We start from the raw sequence: 19,772 nt of genomic DNA, 5'->3' as shown, positions 1-19,772 counted from the left end.
TTCTACAAATGGTGTGAATCTAGAGTCATGTATCCAATATTGGTCAATGCTGCACAATAAATGTTTCACACTACTGTTCAGCCCAAGGCTGCTCACCCACACAACTGCCAGTAGAGTGCTTTGGATTTTACTACAGGTTTGTTCAATAAATAGTTTTTGGGTGTCAACGTAACTGCATGATAGCAGAAGACTGATGCAAACCAGATCTTGCAGCATCCACAAGTGTCAATTACTTTCCTTGGATTCATTCAGATTTACTTACAGTAAAGTTCAGGCATGCCTGTGTAGATTACAACGGGTGAACTGCTGAATCCCATTTTACTGCTACCCTTGACGGGGCTCTGCAATCTGTTGTGGCTTTGTTTAAAGAAAAGCTCATGCCCTCTTTACTGCAAGTTAATTTTTCAGTTTATGGCATTGTTGGTGGACAGGTGGGGGAATACCTCATTAACAAATTAAGGGGAAGAGGATGCAGCATAACTGCCAGAGTTACCTACTTTGGAGCTGGGAAACCAAGTTAGTGTCAGCTCAACGTGCTGCGATTTGAGGCAAATCACAATCTCCCCATGCCTACAAAAAATTAATGTATCCTTACGTAACATAACTGGTGCTCATGTAAAGGGCTGCAATAACTTCCCATTAGGTTCCCACTATACACAATAAAGATCTTCTACAAAGTGACATTAAAGAGAACAGTGTGCTAGTGTTTACCATTTTCTATTGCTACAAGGCATTTTAGGCTGGCAAGAATAAGATACTCAAGTGAAAGATAGCAAATTAATTTTTTGTGTGGGGTGGTGGGTTGATAAAAAAAAAATGCTAGCAACAGAAGGTTTGCAGTGCTGAAGTTACCATTTCGCAGGAATATACCATGATGAATCAAAACACTAACCAGTTTCAGCATTTTTCAAAGTAACCCATTTTCCCTAATGTGTATACCTTCAAACTACTTCGATAAAAACCAGGGTGATCAGGGAAAGCTAGATTTCTGAAAAGTAGAAAAATTCTAAATTCAGCAAGGGAGTCATTTGGGTAACCCTCAAGGTTTTGCCAAAGCAGCCAAATGTAGACAAACAAAAAAATTGAAAACGGGAAGGGAAAAAAAAAAAGCCATGTGTGACAACTTTGTAACTTGTCACAATAACCATTGTACAAAAGCATTATACCATTATGTCCGCTAGACCACTATAGCTGCGGGGGATCTACAGTGTTTGTAGGTTCTCCAAAAACCACAGGACCCAGAGCCACCGACCGAACTGCACCTTGCAATGGCTTTTCATTGTGTACCGGGTATAGAGCAAGTCAAACTGTAAGTTATGAAGAATGAAAATTACGTATTGAAGAAACCTATGTATTTCTGAAATATATCAATAACCACTGCCCAAACTATCTGGTGTATCTTTGAATTTGTGGTTACCCACATTACCATGCGATTCAGAGGGCATTTATCAAAATATTGTTTTACACATTTGAAGGCATAAATGCAGAGAAATACAATTGGTAATAAATATTCTGCTATTTTCACACAAGCCTCCCAATAAAAGAGTACCTCACTTGTGTGGGTTGGCTTAATTCCTGCAGTCGGAAAGTACCCTAAAGATAAGACATTTTTCACTGAAATCCACCCACATGGGTAGCCCTAGCTCAGCAGGTACAAAGGAAAACTTAGCAATCCTGTACATATGTGAAAGCTATTAACATAAGAGAATTCACAGGGGGTGGGGGCATATGGACTACTTGTGTTGCTCCTACAAGGAAACGTCAACCTTGGGCAAAAAAAAAAACCCACAAAATGTCCATCACATTGCTGTGAGAAAAACCTTTTGGAATCTGTGGGTAGCCATAAATTTGCTACCACCAAGTATTCCCTCAAGTCTTTTATTAAAATAATACACACCTGTGTGGGTAGCGCCTGTGACAGAAGAGGCCCCAAGATGCAACAGACACCACATTTTCACACAGAAAACTGACCTTTATTTGGCTAGCTGTGGATTTTGGGCCCTAGTGAAACATAGCAACGCTGAATTTTTTTTTTTTAACTAGACAACCAGGGGAAATCCAGGATGGGGTGACTTGCTTAGCCCTTTCTAGGTTCTTATATAGCAGCTCTTGCAAACCTCAAACAGACTACCCCAAAAATTGCTATCACATTGGCGATGGAAAGTTAGGGAATCTACATGAGCCACAAACTTCCTATCATTCCTGCACATTGCCTGATAAAATTGGTACCTCACTAATGGTAGGCCTAGTGCCTGCAACATGAAAATCCCAACCTAATTTATCCAATTCAGGAATATGCATGCCAAGCATCAATAAAAGGCACCAATTGTTATTTTTAAAAACTGCCCTATAGGTGCTATCAGAATGGATGCGACACTAAACAAGAATTGTAAAGTGATGCATGACTCCACATCCCAAATTTGCTAGAACTAACATTTAAGAACAGGCTGCACTTGCCATTTCCAAAAAGAGCCTGAATATTACTTAAATGCACATGCATTTTGCAATATGCAGAGTGAGATACCTGGCGCGAGGGACTACTGTAAAATTACCCCCAGTAGGTTTCATTTGGATTCAGAAGGAGGCGCAGAACTTTAATCCAAACAGCCATGAAAAAAAGCCCTTTAAAAAAAGTCTTGTGGGAGGACCTTTAGGGTTCTCGCTCCATCATAATTATTTTTTTTAACCTTACCCCTCCAAAGGGGTGGCAGCATCACTGTGTACGGGGTAGGGGTCCATTCGTTGTCAAACACCACAGACTTACTCCTAAAATTAGGAGGAGCTCCAGGTACACATTGCTTCGACAAGGAGCAGGAACACATGCTAGAATGATAAGCTGCACCATACGTAGTCCAATGTAATGACAGGAGGGGGTGAACAGCTATTGGTCACATGGTGATATTGAGGAACTGTGGCCGTTTTCCAGATCCTCTAACACCTGGGAATATTTTGAAACTCAGAAGTCTGCAAATAGTATCCACCGCAAGTACTCTATTACTGCTCACATACGGCACGTTTTTGGGATTAAATTACGTGTATCAATAGCATTGGAGAGGTCTCAATTTATATTCATTGGCATGCAAACAGTCTTGTCCCTTTCTAAAAAATAAAAATCTTGTAGAAATGCCAATCTTTAGACTGCTTATTTCACGGCTTCCAAATATAAATTTGGATGTTCGATTTTTTTTTGGGAAGGGGGGGGGTAACTCTTGAAGGTGGGGCTGAAAGAAAGAGCGTTTGTGTGTACCGATTCCCATATTAAGGTCCTTTCTTCTGCTTCAGACATCCAGTAGCGCGAAGACCTTGTTAGTAGAGTGTTGCTTCTATGGCACCTGTCACCCGACAATAAAAAGTTTGACTTCTCCAGGCTGCAAAAATAGAAACACTCCTATGTAAGGAAACTTTCTCCCTACAGCAAACTACAAGCAGCACGATCAAGAAGAAAGAATTAGGGGCAGTCTACCTAGACCCCAGGTAAGTCGGAAGAAAAATCCTTGATGCATTCCTCCCTATGGCAGTGGAATCCTTTGCTTTCCCCTTCCTACAGCTCCCGCAGCAGGTCCAGGACATGCATTATTCTACAGAATAAACTTGTGCAAGTAATGTCCACAGACTAGTAAACAGAACAGGCTGCTCCTGAAGCACCAACCATGCGACCTTACCAAACTGACCCTACATACCAACTCCTATGGGAGCATAATTGGCATCTGTTGACCCTTCATACAGAGGCAATGAATGGACCAAATATAAACGGACGATCCTATACAGCACCCCGCCGATCCATTTTTAAGGGTTCGATAAGGCTACTTAAGTGCACAGAAGCTGAGGAACTAAATAAAAAGGGAGGATTCCCTTAAGTCATCCATATCGTGCTTGCTTCATGTGTCGAATGTTGGCTCGTGTAACTTGTGATTGTTAATCAATTATGTAGATGTGCTGTTCGTGTAACCACAATCTTTGTTAATTCGTGCTCTTGATGTGGTGATCTGCGTTACCCTATACCTCTCAATATATCGTTTACCTCCACTTTCATGGATCATGGATCCTAAACTCCAAACCATTACTATGATCACAAAATAACCCTTTCTAGACTGTTGCATCCTTGCATAGATAGCTTACCCTTCAGATATCCCAAACAAGCTTTTTTAAACCCTTCCCTGCAACCTGCCTTCACTATTCCCAACCAAACCCCTTCCTACGGCTATAAAACTTCATTTGGAACAAGTCTTATAGTAATAGCAGAGCAAGGTCACTCGAAAAATAAATAGTAACTGTGTAAATTGCACCATCACACGCATCTTAAACATCTTTGCCCATTATCCAGGCGGACACAAAAAATTGAATCAAACAAATGAGTTTTTAAATTTTATTCTGAACTGTACCGGCGTCTACAGAGAAGGCTTAGATGATGCCAATCTGAAACAAACAAAAGAACAGCATCAGCATTTATTACACCATTAGACAATAGCAAAGAAATTCGTTACTCTCGCTGACAAAGCTACGTTAAAATATTACGTTCTTAGAGATAAAACCAGCTCAATGTTGCCAGGTTCATTACTGAAAATGGGCAGTTGAGGATGGCAATTACTGCATTTCTTGGGCATCTATGTAAAAGTACAGATTTGTCAAAGCTCGACTTTGTATACCCAGCATGCTGGTTTGTTATGAAATTAACAATTTTAAAGTCGATGTAGGAAATTACATAGGGGTCACTGAGGAAAAGCCTCTGAAGTGCAGAACATGTAGGTGCTCAGGAAGCAATCAGCTATTCTATCAAAAGACAGCCAGCACACCAATACCTGATCAACACAGATACATTCGCTTACCAATGTTGCAATCAAAGTCTTGAGAGGATCGTGCAAACTGGCCAACGACAGTCATTCAAGACCAAAGTGGATTTTATGCCACAAAAGCCCATGTGTGTCACAACATCAGCTACTTACATTAGGAACCAATAGCATTGGGCGAGACACTAGTCATGATTACCCCAGTCATTTGTGCTAGGGCTCAAGTCTTCAGGACTGGAGGACAAAGCACTGCTATATGCAGACAACCAAAATAAGGTGCACTAGCTCCTCGGGAAACGTGTAAAAACACTTCTGAATGAGTTCAGCATATTTTCAGAAGGAAGTTGAGGGTGATGAATTTACACAGATTGCTCCTCCGTCAGTAATCCAGTACGGACAAAAAATACCACCCTTCAAGTCGAAGGACTAGAGGGATTTGCGCCACTGGAACTCTGTCAATACAGAATGCCTACAGTGAAAAGCACTCAAACTTTGACGGAGGTCTGGAAACAGACTCTTCATCCCAAGCAATACAACAAATAGTTGCTAAAGTTAGCCAACAGCTCATTTCCGCATTTGTGTAGGGGGAAAACTTACCCTCTTCTACCACCACCCCCATGTGACCAAGGTCATCGCTAAAGCATGGAAGGACCATGTAATGGTGAGAAACTTACTATAGAAAGTTTACATTTTCAACATGCCAGACATCTCTTGCCCTTGGGTAGGCGTGGGAAGCAGACTTGTGTCACATTGACTATGACTAGTGATCAGCTCCTAGGTCCCTAAAAGATGGCAGCAACATTTTAATATTTACAGATATACTACAGCAGACAACTGCTGTTGCCAGTATGGATCACGGAAGAGGGGCAACTGCTCCACACGTTTAGAAGTCCAATTATCCAAAGGTAATACGCAGCTGAAAACCAGATTTCATTGGGCCAAACGGAATAGGAGAGCATTCCTCCGATTAGGCTTATATTGACTAAGCTGAATACAGCTCAATACTGGAGACAGATTTCAAAGTAACACCGCGTGGGCAGATGAGATGGATCTTTTCCAAACTATTTTGCCTAGGGTGTCTCCAAAAGGGTCATAACACCGGTGCAATACCAGGGACGAGAGGGATTAAAAACCTATAACCAATCCTGGCTGTGAGCTAGACCAGATGTGTGGAAAGCGCTAGCAATAATTTGTGTTGCAAACTGTCATGTACTGGAACATATAAATACTCTATTAAATAAAGCATGGAAAGTTCCAATGCCCTGAAATAGTAAGGGCTACTTGAATTATTTAGCTGGAACTATGTTGCGTGCATTCTAAATCAATCTTAAGACAAATTAACCAGCAGTGGGACTAGGGCAAGTTGTAGCATTTGGGTGTCGTCCACGTACATATGGTAGGAGATGTTAGCGGTGCAAAGTACTTCAGTAAGCAGCTCTAAGTAAAGATTAAAGAGGGTGGGGGGACAGGGTTGATCCTTGAGGGATCAACAACAGTGACTGGGGTGGGAGCTGATAGGTTGCCGTTAATTAGGAATCTTATCGGTTGCGGAGGAAGGCCCTAAACCATTCTAAAAACAGCCATTCAAACCCATCCTGAGTTGGAGGCGTTAAGAGTAGTATCATGGTTGACCGTCTCGAAGGCAGAGGATAGATCTAGGAGGATTAGAATGCAGGTTTTTTTTGCCTTGGTCTAGGGCTTGGAGGGCATCATCCACGATGTGGAGCATGGTAGTTCACTGCTGTGCCCCGGTCTGAATACAGATTGGAAGTCAGAGTAGGTGGAAGCTGTTGTGTTGACTTGCTGTTGTACACAGTTCTAACACTTTGGCTAACAGAGGGATATTGGAGATAGGTCTGAAATTGTATGGGGAGGCTGGATCCAGCGATTGTTTTTTAAAATGTGGAGGACTGAGTCAGAAACCTATCCATGCTGGAGTGAGGTGTCGATTATTGTAGTCCAGCTAGGGACAATGGATCAATGGATTGAGTGGCAGCAGCGAGGCAGTTGGATGGTAGCGGTCATTAAAGTGGTTATTCGGGTTTAAGGTAGAGAGGATTTTAGAGACTGAGTCTTCGTCACAGTACTTTAAGTCGGTCGAGCTTGATTTTTCGGTGAGGCTGGGGGGTGGGTCAAGGGGAGGAGCAAAAAGAGGGGGCGGGTCAGGAAGGGGTTGAGAATGGTATGTTCGAAACTCTTATCTAGTGGACAAGGGATGACTTGGACAGAGTTGTGGTCTTGGAATGAATAAGGAAATTCGACAAAGCTGGCACCTCGGAACTGCTCAAGTCCTGCCACTACGTCTGCTCTCTACAGCAGACCAAGCAAGAGGACATATGAAGTTCCGAGGTGCCAGCTCCAACGAATGTACTGCATGACCCTCAAAGAAACGACTGAGGAAAATCCTCTGATTAAGGAAATAAAGGTAGAGAGACCGGTGAGAGCACTAGACCTTACATTTGGCATGGAGTGAGTGCATGAGTAACAGGCAGGGACATGGACAAGACAGCCCAGAAGGCCCCAGACCCGACCAGGGCTCTTGGTGAGGGCGCCCGAAACATGTTGGCAGTAAAGTGAGGGTATAATTGAATAGCTTTCAAATAGAACCCTCAATATATTTGGTTTTGACTCATGCCCCACGGTGTACACTAATTAGGGTATACCTTTGAGGTATTTTTAAACATCACCCATCTGGGTCCCGCATATCCAGTGTTGCTTTATCGAAGAACTCCCATTACCAACTATTGAGGATGCATGCGATTCATTACAGTCAGTCAAGAAGGCTTTATTTCGATATAATTATATCTTAAAAAGCAGGATTGCAATAATACATGATAAAATGGTAAAAAGGAACCAGTGCATAAATAAGTGAACAAACATTTCAAAACAGCAACTGGTGCCAATAAATTAATAAAAACCTGAATTAAAAAAACATTAAACAAGATATGAAAGCCTAGCTGATCTGATACGCCAAGCCCAACCTAGGAACTTGGCTAACCCACAGGCAAAAAGAGGCCGTGGATCATTTAGTATTCGCATGGCCTCTACGTGGAGTCTAGTTCCAAGTTCTCTGCAAAGAGGCTTGAGCCATCTACACCGGGGGGCTGCATAGGCCGGGCATTCAAACAGAAAATGGGGGACAGACTCAGACCTTTTTTCGCAAAAAGGAGTTGTCTGGATTGGAACCTTCCACCTGCAAGTCAATTCACCAACGGGGAGTAAGCCTACTCTGAATTGGAAATATAAAGCCCTGTCCTTACGGTTTGAAATAATGTCCAAGTAAGGTTCACAGAAATGCACTTCCTTCATCAGGAGAAAATCCATGGAGGACCTACACAGATTGGCATTGCTACCTCTGGTAGCAGCTACCCAGACGGTTGGGGTGCTATATGGGACCCCCATTAAATCTTTAAGGAATTTGTTTTCCGAGCGGGAAAGAAGGTTCACCTTGTGAATCCCCCAAAGTTCTGCCCCATATAGAGCAGCACCAACAGCCCTTGCCCCGTAAATATCTAGAACAGCAGCGATGGGTTTCAAGGCTGAAGCACGATGTTCCTTGAGCAGGGCCCCCACCACCCTCTTGTGGGTCAACAACATCTTTTGGAGGTGGCAATTCCAGCTCATGGAGTCGCAGAGTCGAATACCGAGGTAGTCAAACTCTGAGACTCTCTCAAGGGCGACAAGATCTAGAGTCGGTGGTTTGGCCAACTTTTTCGGGGGGTTGAGGACCAAATACTTGGTCTTCGCAGTATTGATGACTAGCCCTCTCGTATCGCAGAAAGACTTAAAGTTTGCTATTAAGCTCTGCAAACCTGCCGGAGTTTTAGATATCAGGAGGGTATCATCTGCAAATAGGAGGATAGGTATTCTTCCGGCCAGGGATGGTGCGTCTGCAGGGTGTTTAAGCAGGTGCTCCACCACTCCATTGACATACAAGGAGAACAAGGTGGGAGCAACACCACATCCCTGGCGTACCCCTCTATTTACAGGGTGCATGCTGTTTTTTGCCCCCGATTGCCCCACCTGATCTGGGCAAAATAGTCCACGTGGAGATTTATTAACAGATTTAACAAATGGGGTGGAATACCCTGTTCGTCAAGCACTCTAGAGTTGGCTGCGGGGAACAAGGCCAAAGGCAGTCCGCAAATCTATAAAAGCAAGATACAGACTGCCCTTGGCCAATACAACAACCTTCCAATAAAGCATCATAAGTCGAAAGGATTGCTCTATGGTCCCCGTGCCTGATCTAAAGCCAGCCTGAAAGTCTGAAAGGATGCCCTTTTCCTCCACCCACTGCTGTATCCTGGTCAAGACTACCTTTCCAGCCACCTTTTGTGAAGTGTCTAGGAGACTTATTGGGCGGTAATTAGCTGGGTCATTCCGACAGCCTTTCTTAAAAATCGGGACGACCTCAGCACCCTTCCATGAAGTCGGGAAAATTGCTCCTTCAAAACTGGAATTTAGTAGGATAGAAATAAGTTTTCCCCAATCTTCCGGATTGGTGCGTAACAAGTCTCCGGGAATGCCATCCAGACCTGCTGCTTTATTGGGCACCAAACTATTTATCGCCCCAACGACTTCCTTAGATGTAAACAAAAGCTCGTCCTTAGACTGGGGAGATACATAAGGGTGTCGTACACTCAAGCTATCCCCCACTTCCTGAGCCATTGAATAAAGTTGGGAGAAATGGTCAACCCACGCACTCTCGGGGACATTACATGTAATCATTGTGTCGACTGGTTTCTCCCTGGATCTCAATAAGTCCCAAAAACCCTTTGCATCCTTCCTTAAACTTGCGGCTTTGAGATCACACCAGAACTGGTCTTCCCAATCTGCCTTTGCTTTTATTAAGGCCCTCCTGTAATTGCCCCTGGCAGCACATACCAGGGCTCTATTCTTAGCTTTTACTGCCTTTAGTAGTTCCCATTTGGCCACACGACATGCACCTGAGAACCACCCTGCTGGACCCTTCCTGCCAACTCCCGTATTATCCCCCTTTCCCACCTTCTTGGCTATGAATAACTCACCTATAGCCTTTGTGATTTGTACAAAAACTGCGGATACCTCTGGCGCACTGATAGAGGGGGGAGTCTAGGCGAGGTAAAGTATTAGCCATTATAGATTGTGCCTCCCGCATCTTGGTCTCATTGCCAATAAAATTCTTCCATTTCAGGCGCCTGCCACAGTTAGACGGACACACTTCGTGTGATGATTTCCACAAGTGCGGAGTTGAGAGGGGAGCTTCCCTTCCACAAGGGGGACAGAGATAAGGATAGAATGGTTATGGTCACTGTCGATGGACGGACCTCCATATCCACCAAGAAAGACTATAAACGAAAATTCAACAATGTAGTCTATCCTGGAGGAATGGCCTATTCTGTTGAATGTGTGTGCCCCCATTTGGTCTGACTTGGTTCTGCCATTGGTAGCTCTAAGACCAGGGCATTGAGGTCAATTGCATTTTGGGACCATCTTTTGATTGGAGCAATTGACAGCGGCGGGATGCCTCTCCTTGCATCGTCGTCGAGGCCCAGCACATCGTCCACTGCAAGAGGTTCGAATGTGCAATTAAAATCCCCCCGCTAATAAAACAAGGGAATCTGGACCACAGTTCGAGTTCCTCATCAATGCCAGTCGGGGAGAGGGTAGATACACCACCCCTAGTGCCTCTGACATAGATGTTAAATATTTCAAGTTCCCGCCCTCCACACGGGCCACGAACTAAAAGTCTCTGTAAGTCCGATTCATTACTAGGCTACCTAATCTTCTCAAATTAGAAAGTTTTCTGCTGCAGATAATTCTTATGGTCCATCTCGAATTGTTCTGTCACAGGTGCCTAATAGTGCTCCAAATTTAATGCTCAATAGAGTTGACATTCCTGCTTCTACTCTTGACCACATGTGAGAAGTTGGCCTGGTATAGGATGCTCACTAGTTAAAGTGATCACCTTGTACCATGCCAAGCAACCCTTATGGTGTGGTTGTAAGTCAACCTTTTCGGACTAGCTGCCCAAGTGGTAGCGTAGGCTAAGCAGTCTTTGAGGCTAAACTCGTGTTAAGCCAGCTGTTTTACCAAATGTAACCCCCTTTTATACCAATGAAAGGACACCACACAGATATATATTCAAAATATATATGTATTTATTTCTCAAAGTAACCCCTAGTCTCTTTATGAGCACAGGAGCACAAATCGTCAAACAAGATTACAGTAGAATACACAGAAGTTGCACTTTATATGGATAGGCCCTGGTGGCCGCTCGAACCATATATTAGTATAAGTACCACGAACAGGAAAGGGAAAAGGCCTAGGGCCTCTAGAATCGCTGGGCCTACAAGGAGCTAACGCCAGTTAGTGACCAGGAGGTCCACGGGTGGCGTGTGCAGAGCAAATAGTCACACGCGTGCTCCCATAGGTTTCAATGGGTGCGTAAAAAGTACAAAGTTACTGCAAAGAGGATCTTCCGGATGGACTAGGAACTCAAGATTTGGAACACAGGCACTAGAGATGTAATACTACACTTGGGCACAGGTGTGCCAGCTTTACCTCACCCACAGGAAGCGGGTGCATAGGCCTCGAAGTGCGTCGGGTTTCTTCTATCTGTTCCGTGGAGCCTGAAGACAAAGATGCTGCAGGCGGTCGGTCCGGGAGAGATGCAGTGGATCCAAGAGCGGATCGGAGATGTTGAAGACCTGTAAGCAGAGGGGACAGTGTTCAGTCACTAGCCAGTGACCAGCGTGGCACCAGGTGGGTACCAGGCAATGTCAGGTGCAAACAGGAAGAAAGGTGTAGCTTGTCTCTGCAGCCACGTGGTCCCTGGAGGTCGACGACGCCCAGGAGTCGGTTCACGAGCTGTCCCACGCAGGCTCTCGCTGTCGGCGGTGTCGGCGACTTGATCGAAGCAAACAAGCCTTGGCAAAAGCAATTGTTGTAGGAGATGAAATAAGCTGATGATTCTGACCAGCAAGGTCAGAAGGACTGCTCCTTTGGAGGGGAGCAAGGGCCAGTCTGGAGCAACCAGACCAGCGGTGTATTTCGTAGAGTTCGTCGCCAAGATGGCTACTAGCCAGCGGGCCAGCAACCGGTTAGGCGCGTCGAGTGGCAAAATGCAGAAGGGCCCCACGCAGATCGTGGAGATGCTGGAGGGCTCACCTTTGGTGCAGATGCTGCTCGGGTGTTGGGCTTCTCAGATCCCAAAGCACAACTTGGAGGGAGCCTCGGTTGTTGCACTTGTCAGCTTGTCGTAGTCGTTCCAAGATGGCTGGCTCCACGTGTCTCGGTGCCTCCACGGGTCTCCTCTTTTCAGGGACTGTGGATCGGGCGGTGAGAGGTCTGGAGGTCCAGGTCTTGTCAGTCTCTGGGCTCGGGCTCCAGCGGGAGGCGGCGGCAAAGCAGACGTTGATTCGCTGGATGGTGCTTGCGTTAGCAAGGTGGTCACTCCCTGACCACAGGGGAGATTGGCTTCAGTCCTCTGTGCAGCAGAGCGTCGAAGTTCCCGTCTTCTTCTTAGTGTTAAGTTGATTCCAGGATGTCTGAAGTCTTAGGACACAGCTCCTACCTTTAAGCGGATTCTAGGGGCCGGACTACCTGCTAGGTCCCTCCCTATGGGTGGGACCAGGAAGGGGGGTGGTTACACCCCCAATCCTTTGTCCAGCTCGCCCCAGGCCCGGGACTGGTGTGCCCCAGGACCGGTTTGAACTGGCATATGCACCGAGGCTCCTTGTGAGCCACAGGCATGTCTGGTTTCTTTCAAGCCCTACCTGACCAATACACAAAATCCTGTCTGGGGTGGTGCATGCACCTCCCCTGGCAGGAAACCCTTTGTCCACACCTCCCAAGCTGGAAGGACTCCCAGCAGCAGGAGGGCAGACTTGTGTCTGTGGTGGCAGCATCCATTTTGTGGAGCTGAGGCTATGTCTGATTTTACCCGGGTTTCAGGTACTGTACATGTCGTGTCCCTCTAGAAGGGTGGAATGCTAACCCCGTCGCCAGAATTGGCGAGGGGTTAGTATTCCAATTCGTATGACACCTTACTCGACATGTTTTGATAAAGCCAAACCAAAGTTAGCATTTAACCGCGAGGTTCATAATGCACTTAAGAGTATATGGTATGACGATATCTGGAAACAGTAGAAGGAAGTTGTTCCGACCACTGCAGACAGGCTCAGCTCATGCCAGAGCACCATCTCACATGGAACCAAGCACTCTGCCTTCAGGATTGTTAAGGCCTGCCATAGGAGTGACTTATAGGTTACCAGGTGTCCCATTTAAGGTTAGGTATAGGTATACTACACCTAAGTAAGAGGTGATTACACCAACTTACCCGAGCTGAGTGATCAGCCAGTTGTGTCAAATTGTTAGGCCAAGCCTGGGGTGGCATAATACATGCCTCAGCCCCTGGCAGGCTAGGGGTACACCAATGCCCTGGGTACCTAGTGTACACTGGTACAGGGGCTGACAGGGTGATCCAACCAATTGGGTATGTACCTAGGGTACATGGAGTCCATTTTAAAGAGAGAACAGCCAGGCTGAGATCCTGAATAGCAGGATCTCAGGCCAACTAAGTCGAAAAACCAGCTAGACACTAGGCAAAAATTTGGGGGTAACCATAGTCAGATATCCACCTTCCTACACATGAGTAACTACGCACAAGAGTCTTGCGAGGAGGCAGGTTGTTATAAGTACCTTGAACAAATGGTCTTATCGAGCTAAGTAAAACTAATTCAGGAGGCCTGTGATTTAGAGTAAGAAATGCCTTTGTATGGGCATCCCCAAAGGTTTGGGAACTAGACCACAGTGCATGTGACCCGACCTTAAACTGTATGTATATTAGAGAGTGGAACATGTACTCAAACAGTAAAAACCTGCAATTTTCATTTTTATTGTGGAAAAGTCTAGTAGCCCTAGTAAAGCGTTGTAGGATTCCACAGCAGCGCTCCTAGCTTCCAACTGGGATTACTAAAGTGAAACAACTTGCGACATTAAGCCCAAGTCGAGATTAAAGTAGCTTGCAGCGTGCATGCAATCTTTATACATTGCCCTAAATATCCTGTGCCCGGCCATGTGTTTGTTCCCGAAACAGTTTTCTGCCCGCCTGTGATGAGCAAATTACACTCGGGATGAACAGGAGCAGTATTCTCTGCTCCTAAAGGAGAGCTTCCAAGGTAAAGGGCAAATGGGTACCTCATGGAGACAGGCTGCCCTATAGTCCAGGACACTGGAATAATGATTCTGCAGACAGCAATTTTCATATTCTGGATTTACTGCACTTGCCACAAACATCAACCACATAATCGGATTTAAAAAGTTATTGCGCACCGGAAAATTTTGCAAAGGTATTTGGATGTTATATTAGTACTAATTAAGGTCATCTGGAAAAATGGCAATAATTTTGTAAAGCTAGAACAATGTGCCACGTTATACTGCATTATTCGACTTCTTGCCCTGATGCATAACTTGGTTCTCCTTTGCCACAATTCCTGTGACTGCCTCCAGCTCAGGTAGGCAGACTGGAAATCTAGCAGGCGATGCTAAACCAGTTGCCATACCAGCTTTCCAAGGGCATGACACCCTGGTAGCCACATTCTGTTTTGTGTTAGGGGGCTCAATATGCCAAGAGGGGCTCTGCCATGTTGGAAGTGGACAGAATGGTCCATTCTGGGATAGCCAGAAGTTACGTGACATAAGTAGTGATCAGGGAGAGAACGAACCAGACACCAACTGTAACCTTCCGAGGGCATTTTCTTAGCATAGAGCACCCACATTGTGACTGGGCAAAGGACTGCCCTCCCGCACCCAGCAAAGAGGCAATTCACAAGGGGTGAACCTGGTGGCTGGCTAAGGGGAAGGGACCGTGCCCCGCTCAGAGAATACTAGAGTCCAGCCAAAGCAAGAGACTCAAAGGGTCAGTTGGCTGACCTGGTCACAGTACAAGGCCACAACAGCTATAGAAGCCTGCTGGGGTAAGATGAATGCTTAAGATCTTCACATCGCTGCCAAGCAGCACCAAAGACCAGGAGCAGACGCTCAAAGTTCCAAAGTCTGATGGACCCAAAAGACTTGTCAGAGTGCAGCCGGGTCACCCACAAGACAGTCACCACCAAGGAAAGGATCTGCCTTTAAACACAAAGCCAGGCAACTGGACTTCAACCAGCACTGATAACTTGGGGGGGGGGGGGGGGGGGGGGGGGGGAGGAGTCAACATATGTTGCCAGGACTCTTCACCCAGTTCGTAGCTGCTGAAAGACCTACTACAGAGCATCCTTGAGCATCTCCATGGGGGGGGGGGGGGGGTCGCTTTGGGAGTACAATACTATCCTGTTGCAATGCAGGCGACATGACAGCAATTACAATCCAATCCATTTGCTGCACTCGAAACACTGGCCCCTTTAAAGAAAAAGGTTTATTCCAAAGCATCTGCTAGATTGACAGAGCAACATGCTGAAAACACAATGATCCATTTGGCAGAAAACAAATGCACCATGGAGTTCGGTTTATGATCAGCGCATACAACATGTTCACTGAGCAACCGATTACAGTCTCCAGTTTAACTCACCCATACGACTAACAAAATTAAAGCAAGCAGTTATCTAAAACTTACCAGGGCACAGATAGTCCTATGTGGTAGAAAAAGGAGATGGAACATCCTACGTAATACTGAAAAACTATTGTGCATCAGTGGTTCCTTTGACTGCATCACAGCTATCAGTCAAAACAAGCTTTCCATCATGTGCACAAGGAGGCAGCAGGACAAAGAAAGCACGCAGCTTTCTTTGGGAGAGCAAGCTCCCTTTCTTCTGCATACATCTATTAGAAGATTAACACAAGACCAACACACAAAACTTGCAACTGCACAAGTTATAAGGACACTTACTTTGTTGGCTACATCCAGTGCATCATAGTCTGGAGCTAGACGCACATATGCCTTCTTCTCACCGTCTGGCCTGAAATAAAGGAAGATCTGTTATTTACAGACACTTGGTCATAATATTCTCAGTAAAGCATTCTTGCGTGCATCAGTGGTTCCTTTGAATCATCATCGTTATCAACATGAATTAAGTTTTCCATCATTTGCACGATTGAACAGTTCAGGAGAAAAAACACAAAGGTACTAGCCTACCAGCACTCCGGGAGCCTTACTCTAAAATACATACACTGGAAACTCAGGACAGGTCTCATGCGCAGAAGAGAAATTAAGTCTTGCTCCCCAAACGTAAGATCGTGTGGATTCCAGGGGCCTTGTCAGAGCAATCAATTTCTCAGTGGCTCTTAGGATTTAAAGTAAAAAAGTAATCTTGTGAAGGCAGAACTCTGCATAAGGGGTGGGAAAGTGCTGTTAACTGGATTGACACTAGCTTGGCAGACATGGGGAGCAACTGAGCTGGATATAAACAAAGCACTAAACGGGATACATGAAATTCAGTGATTTCAGCAACTGACTGTTCAGGTTAGAGTGTTTGAATGCGAACGGGGACTGCAGACAGTCCCACCTGATCTAGCCATCAGCTTTGGTAAAAAGAATGTTTAAAAAGCTTAGGATTACTTGGACTTTGATTTTACTAACAAATCGGATACACTAGGGAGACAGTACAGAAGACTTCAAGTAGTGTTACTTGATGCAATCATTACCCTCACAGGAGGGAGAAATAAATTAGGTCGAAATGCTTATGGCAACCAGTGAAAATTGTTAGAGGTTCATGGAACCCATACCGACGAGCAGCAGATCCTTGTAGGTTATGAACCACTATTATGAAATAAATTGTGTTCGACCCCTCTCTGTACATCAAGGGAGACTATCCAGGCGCTCTTCCCAAAAGTCTAAACAAAACAAGTAAAACACCAAATAAATGCTCTTAATAGCACTGAAAATGAGAATGTTGTCAGATAGTTGCTAAACTAAACCATACCTGATCAGTGTGTTGACCTTGGCAACATCAATATCATAAAGCTTCTTTACAGCCTGTTTGATCTGGTGCTTGTTAGCCTTAACATCAACAATGAAGACCAGCGTGTTGTTATCCTCAATCTTCTTCATGGCAGACTCCGTGGTAAGCGGGAACTTAATAATTGCATAATGGTCAAGTCTGGGATGACAGGGAAGAGCAAGAGAAAAGATATTCCAGTAAGTTATTTGACCTCCCCAGTTATACCCAATCACATGATCTGAGAAACATTTTACGTTATTTGACCTCCCCAGTTATACCCAATCACATGATCTGAGAAACATTTTGAGCGAGGCGGCTTCTAGTAGGCGATAGGGAGACATTTGGTGGGTGCATCAGTAAAAGAAAGCTGTAATCATAAATGTTCAGGCTTTGATCGCTATGAAACATCATTTGCAACCCAAAATATTCCATGTGGCTAGGGGGCAATGTGAAAACTCACGGGAGTTGAGCACCAACGTATTAAACGAACACTTTACAAGACAGGCTTGTGAGCACGATTTTCATTTTAAAACAGTTTAACTCCTGTAGTCCTACAAAGAAATTAGATTCATAAAGTCTCAAAATCGTTGACGACATACTTGTTCCTACGAGGAGCACTCTTCCTGGGATACTTCGGTTGCCTCCGTAACCTCAAGGTCCTCGGCCTCCTGAAAGTGGGGGCTGTCCTAATTTTCTTCTTTTTGTGACTGTGTACCCCCTTAAGAACAGCCTTTTTGGCTTTCAAAGCCTTGGACTTTGCTTCGGTTTTAACAGGGACAGCTAGGAAGAAGACACTCAGTTAAGCAAACAAAAATGAAGTTGCAAACAGAACAGATATATCAATTAAGTTGAACAGATTTCGTAAAGACGAACGGGCTATGCAGCAAAGTTCTGAGACCCGCCTGAACCAATTTAGTTTAACGTTACTTCGACAATATTCCCTTTGCAAACTGTCGTTTTGGAATTGCAAGCAAGGCTCGTAGTCACACTACGGTGGTGGGCAGCACTTGCTCCCCTGTAACCAAAGCATACACATATGTACTTTTTTCCAGGTCATCTGCTGAGGTACTACACCAGACAATATATACAAATTGTAGTCATCGCGTAGTTCACCTCCAAGCGTGTTTGCAGTATCATACATGATCACCAAACTGCTGCTAAGATGTTCACACCTGTTACTGCACGAGCCCCTCTGAGGAGGTGGCCCTTTGGTTTCTCTAGGTCCAGGACTGGCTTCCTTGGTATCGAACTGAGCCCAGGGGTCAGCCACACAAGAGCCATCCTCCTTGACCATCTGCTCCATCACCAGAGCGAAATGAAATATCCACTCACACATGCAAGAACAGACAGTAAAGCAGATGCCACAAAGTTTAATCATAAAATGAAAACAGAAAAAAAAAAAAAATGACGGATTTATGCCGGCCACGTCCCAGGGCTATGTAACACCGATTACTTTTAATCTTTACAACTTCCCCCAAGGGTGCTATATAACCATCCAACAGACTACAAATATATTTCGCATCTGCGCTCGCAAGAAGCTCCTCACTGCCCGGGTATAAAGCACTAGCAAACACCCCTGATAATTAACTCCTTCCCTCCTAACGCACCAAACAAATGAAAATATACACTAACGTAACAGCGTAGGAACGTTCAAAATTTCTAAGCGCCTGTCCAGGAAGCGCGGCACGTTCCGGTACTCCCTACACACGCGGTCCAACTCTTAACTGCAATTAAAGTCTGTACGTTGCCTACACCACCCGGCACGGAGGTTGATAGCCAATTATCACGTTTCTCCACAAAATAATCCCTTCAGGGAACTCTTTTCCAGAGAAATATAACAAAGGCCTGCTCACTGGGCCACCAGCTCTTACCTTCCTTCTTGGCCTTCGGTGCCATGTTGGGGGGTAAAAGAGAGATGTACGGGGTCTACCAGCTAATATCACAGGGACTCACGCAAAGAACTCTCGCGAGATCACTAATCCAATCGCAAACGTTGCAGCGCAACTAACATTCCTGACGTAATTTTTCGTTGAGGCTTGACACGCACGCTGTCGAACGTTTCATAAGCGGATATCCGGAGACCTATACAGCCGACCCTTGTCATTAAAATGAATAAAAGACACTAGAAATCTTGCCAAGTTGCTATGGTGGGTTTGACTTACGACATTTTATTTAATTCCTACTAGACACAATTATTCACAGAAAAAGTCTAACCGCTTTTCTACGATGTACGAGGAGGAGAATATAGTAAATTTGGGGAGTGCGGAATGTTCTGTGTTACGTGTCAAGCCGTAACATGTCATGTACGAGCCAAGCGATAGAATAAACATATAGAGTTAAAAAAAATAGATGGCATCAGTAAATAATTCTGTCAGGAACGGAGACACAAATTATGCTTAAAATACTACTGTATAAAAGGAACGGCAGCCAATCACAGCAATAGAATAAACTACACATCCCATGAACCTCTAGTCCATAAGTAGTTCATATGCTTCAATCACAGTTAAGAACCTACACCTTCATTTTGTAAACCTCTTTTTCTGTTGCTTGCTTCCCAGCCAGTTAACATGCCTGCTAATGCATTTTTTTCTTGTTTCTTACTTTTTTCTTGAATTTTCAATTCTATTAAGGACACGCAGCCCTGCCAAGTACCACGCGTCAGGCGTGATACTAACGCATTTTTGTGCAGTGGTCCGCATCACCGCACAAAAATGTGAGGTCATGCATTTCTAGCATCTCCTTGACACCACCGCCGGTGCAGACGAAGAGACAAGTGGACGGAAATGGCCGCCCTGGCCAAACACTGCTGATGAGCATGTAGCGCGGAACGCGTGCTGCACTGGCATACTGTCTTGCTGTAATGTCAAGTGTACAAAGTCTGTTGTGAATGGCAGGTCAGGAGTGTGGCACCAACCACTAGTAGCTGATTGCTGTGCTCGCTGCAGAAAAGAGCGTTCATGGTTAATACAGCTGTTGGGGCCAGCGTTCACGTGACCTGGTGTATCACGTGATTGCTACAACCGATGTAGCCATAACTCTGAGTGTGTGGAGGGTAAAGTTTCCT

At 45.0% G+C, this 19,772-nt stretch overlaps 1 protein-coding gene and 4 non-coding genes across 6 annotated transcripts; all 5 read right to left on the bottom strand.

The window, feature by feature from the left end:
• Positions 1-4,352: 4,352 nt before the first annotated feature.
• On the bottom strand, positions 4,353-18,736 carry RPL23A (ribosomal protein L23a). 2 transcript variants are annotated; one of them, XM_085649137.1, is made up of 5 exons: positions 18,580-18,736; positions 17,308-17,488; positions 16,691-16,867; positions 15,658-15,727; positions 4,353-4,416 (listed from the first exon to the last, which is right to left on the bottom strand). In XM_085649137.1, exons 1-5 carry the CDS (start codon positions 18,602-18,604, stop codon positions 4,402-4,404), a joined length of 468 nt encoding a protein of 155 aa, XP_085505263.1. In that variant the 5' UTR covers positions 18,605-18,736; the 3' UTR covers positions 4,353-4,401. The 2 variants fall into 2 exon arrangements, with proteins under 2 accessions (XP_085505263.1, XP_085505262.1); XM_085649136.1 differs by lacking the exon at positions 4,353-4,416 and adding an exon at positions 11,366-11,476.
• LOC146858309 (small nucleolar RNA SNORD42) lies at positions 15,454-15,519 on the bottom strand. Its single transcript, XR_014980292.1, has one exon. It is a non-coding gene; the product is annotated as a small nucleolar RNA SNORD42 (small nucleolar RNA).
• On the bottom strand, positions 15,795-15,860 carry LOC146858308 (small nucleolar RNA SNORD42). Its single transcript, XR_014980290.1, has one exon. It is a non-coding gene; the product is annotated as a small nucleolar RNA SNORD42 (small nucleolar RNA).
• LOC146858307 (small nucleolar RNA Z17) lies at positions 17,056-17,126 on the bottom strand. The gene has a single exon (XR_014980344.1). It is a non-coding gene; the product is annotated as a small nucleolar RNA Z17 (small nucleolar RNA).
• Positions 17,828-18,002, bottom strand: LOC146858306 (small Cajal body-specific RNA 16). Its single transcript, XR_014980377.1, has one exon.
• Positions 18,737-19,772: the final 1,036 nt, after the last annotated feature.

Source organism: Triturus cristatus, chromosome 3_2, assembly GCF_964204655.1.
Source record: "Triturus cristatus chromosome 3_2, aTriCri1.1, whole genome shotgun sequence".
Lineage (NCBI taxonomy): Eukaryota > Metazoa > Chordata > Amphibia > Caudata > Salamandridae > Triturus > Triturus cristatus.
The sequence above is the reverse complement of the archived record's forward strand: the minus strand, read 5'-3'. Positions and strand labels throughout refer to the sequence as shown.